This window comes from Lotus japonicus, chromosome 4, assembly GCF_012489685.1.
Source record: "Lotus japonicus ecotype B-129 chromosome 4, LjGifu_v1.2".
Classification (NCBI taxonomy): domain Eukaryota; kingdom Viridiplantae; phylum Streptophyta; class Magnoliopsida; order Fabales; family Fabaceae; genus Lotus; species Lotus japonicus.
This window is the reverse complement of record NC_080044.1, coordinates 82,794,100-82,797,214: the sequence shown is the minus strand read 5'-3', so window position 1 is coordinate 82,797,214 and position 3,115 is coordinate 82,794,100. Positions and strand designations below refer to the sequence as shown.

Genomic DNA, 3,115 nt, shown 5'->3' with positions numbered 1-3,115 from the left:
AGTCGAATATTTAAAAAAAAAATATATAATTTGAGTATTTTAATATTATATTTAAATGTATGGAATAAATTTTTATAATAAATAATTATGAAAATATATATAATTATTTTATGAATTTATATTTTGAAATAAATCTTACTTATAACGAAATCGAATATTAATAATGCTATTGTGAGATAATAAATGCTTTTGTCAGATATGAATAGGTAATTTGACTAGAATGAATGCTTTTGTCAGTTTTTGTATTCCCAATGCATTCATTTCCAAAACACAATGTCTGAAGATTGGTCTCAAAAACCCACCCCCCACCCCTCCCCCGATTTTCCCCATATATGTAATTAAAACTTAGTCGAATATTTAAAAAATATATATATAATTTGAGTATTTTAATATTATATTTAAATGTATGGAATAAATTTTTATAATAAATAATTATGAAAATATATATAATTATTTTATGAATTTATATTTTGAAATAAATCTTACTTATAACGAAATCGAATATTAATAATGCTATTGTGAGATAATAAATGCTTTTGTCAGATATGAATAGGTAATTTGACCAGAACGAATGCTTTTGTCAGTTCAGTTTTGTCTTCCTAATCCTAATGCATTCATTTCCAAAACCCAATGTCTGAAGCTTGCTCCAAAAAACGCACAGCACCCTACCCCCCTTCCCCATTTATCTATAAAAACTCCCTACCCTTTCCTCACCAGCCGTGAACCGCCGTGAAGCCAACAACACACTTTGCAAATTTGTTCAACAACTGAAATGGCCAGCTCAAGCCAAATTCCTCCCCACGATGATGCTGAAATAGTATACATCTCCTCTGATAGCGACAATGATGGTTCTGAGGATTCTGATGATTCCGATGACTACCCTTTTGGGTGGATTCGAAGGACTGACCCACGGTTTCGTGAGAAGGAGCCTCGGGTTGGGAAAATTCCATTCGGTCCTGGGTTCAATAAGGCCATTACTGCTGCTCAATCTAGACATGGTCAATGTATGGTGAGTAGATTTTGTTACATGCCCAATTTCTTCCATGTATTTAGTATGCAATATTTCATATGCTATTTGCTCCATCACAGGGAATTCCCAATTGGTTTGTGGAGAAATGGCTTGATAGGAAATATGACAAAATCGTTATGGTATATGAGTATGTGAAGATCTATCAATTCTCTCTTGCGTGGAATGTTCACAATACAAACCAGTGCTCCTTTGCGCTTGGTTGGTATGATTTCAAGAGAGAGAATGCCATATCGCCGGGAGACCATGTAATTGTGATGCCAACATGTTTTGAAGATGTGTTCACCATAACTGTGTCACGCGCAAGGGATCGTCGTATGTGAAGGAATAGGTTTCATGCCCCAAGTGTTGAATATCTAATTTTCTAGTATGTTGTTTAATGTCAATTCCCATGTGGAAGCCCTTTGTAGTGTTCTACCCTTTGTCACCCCTTTGTTCCCAACTACGTTAATTTCCAATTGAATAAAATTTAGTGTTGCTGGACATGAATTTGCATATAAAAAATGGTGGAATTGTTGTTAGACATTTTTAACACAGCCTAAAGAGATGTGGTAGCCATAGTGTAATAATTGAGTTAGATAATATTAACCTACATATGCCTTGTGATGACCCACATGATCAATGACAAAAAGGTACACGATATTAGATAAGTTCCCGCAAACATTTGCGGTCTTCTGGGTGGGTCTTCTGCCTTCTGCCCTAAATCATTATAAGACTATTTTGAAATTTAAATCATTATAAGACTACACCAGCGTACAGCATAGGGTACGTTAAATCATTACAATACATAATTTTTTTTACACCCAGTCCTCATACACACAAAGATAGAGATAAATTAATTCATGAATATTGAAAATTTGTTTTAAGTTATGTTAATAAAAGGAAAAAATTCATGAATGTTATGTTAATAAAAGGTAAAAATGGAAGCAAAACGAAATATTATCAAAAAGTCCTAGGCTAGGTTCGAACCTTAGCTGTTAGGTTGCAGGGGAAGCTTCTAACCACTAGGACGTTTGCCGTTCACAGTTATGCTTTACATTTTATTTTATATATTGTTAAAAAATGAAAAAAAAACTGAAAAGGATTGTGAATTTATTTTATATATTGTTAGAATTTATTTCGAAAATTTAGGGGGAGCTAGAGCTCCTCCCTGTCCTAACTAAGGTCCGCCACTGGTAGGAGGAACCCATATATCTGTGCACCTGCAAACGACACTCAATCCATGTTGAATACACACCCGGCTTGTGCCCTTTGTACACAACATATGTCTTGTTGCCCTGTGGTCTTCCTATTATGGCATTGTTGTCGTTGGATGCAGACATGATAAAATGAAGGGTTAACTATCAGCTTGGTCCCTGTCTTTGTCTCGCCGTCTGAGGTAAGTCCATCCCCTGAAAATTTATTGCATTTGATCCTCATGTTTGAAATTATTTGGAGCGGATCCTCGCCGGAGCTCCGAGCTCCGGCGAGTGCTGATTTGGAACGCTGACTAGGACAAGTGAGGTGACACGGATTTAAAAAAAAATTAAAAATTAAAAAAAATTACATATCAGATTAATTACCTAATTAATCAAAATTAACCTAATTTAATTAACTAAGCCCAATCTAATTAACAAATCCTACTGTTAAAAAAATAAAAAACAAATCCTAATTACCCAAAATCCCCCCAATCACATACCCTAAAAATCCCAATCAATAACCCAGAAACACAAAACCCCATATCTTCTTCCTCCTCCATCCCCCAACTCATCTTCTTCTTCATCTTCTTCATACTCAGGTTCATCGTGTTCTGTCCACCAATGAACCATTATTATATGTCGTTAGATCTGGGAATCTTGGAATATTATTTTATTTGATGGTTAGGAATGAATGTTGATAAAAAGGTTAAAAATGTAAATTTATAACCCTTCTTCATCTTCCCCAACCCTCTTCAATCTATGCTCAAATCGGTCCCTCTTCTATTCCTTGCAGAGGAATGAGTGATGAATTGCAAGGAATAGAAGAGGGACCGATTTGAGCATAGATTGAAGAGGGTTGGGGAAGATGAAGAAGGGTTATAAATTTACATTTTTAACTTTTTTATCAACA

General features: G+C 34.8%; 1 protein-coding gene across 1 annotated transcript; it reads left to right on the top strand.

Moving 5' to 3' along the window:
• The first annotated feature begins 742 nt into the window (after nt 1-742).
• LOC130710275 (uncharacterized) lies at nt 743-1,372 on the top strand. Its single transcript, XM_057559475.1, has 2 exons — nt 743-1,009; nt 1,090-1,372. Exons 1-2 carry the CDS (start codon nt 773-775, stop codon nt 1,348-1,350), a joined length of 498 nt encoding a protein of 165 aa, XP_057415458.1. The 5' UTR covers nt 743-772; the 3' UTR covers nt 1,351-1,372.
• Nucleotides 1,373-3,115: the final 1,743 nt, after the last annotated feature.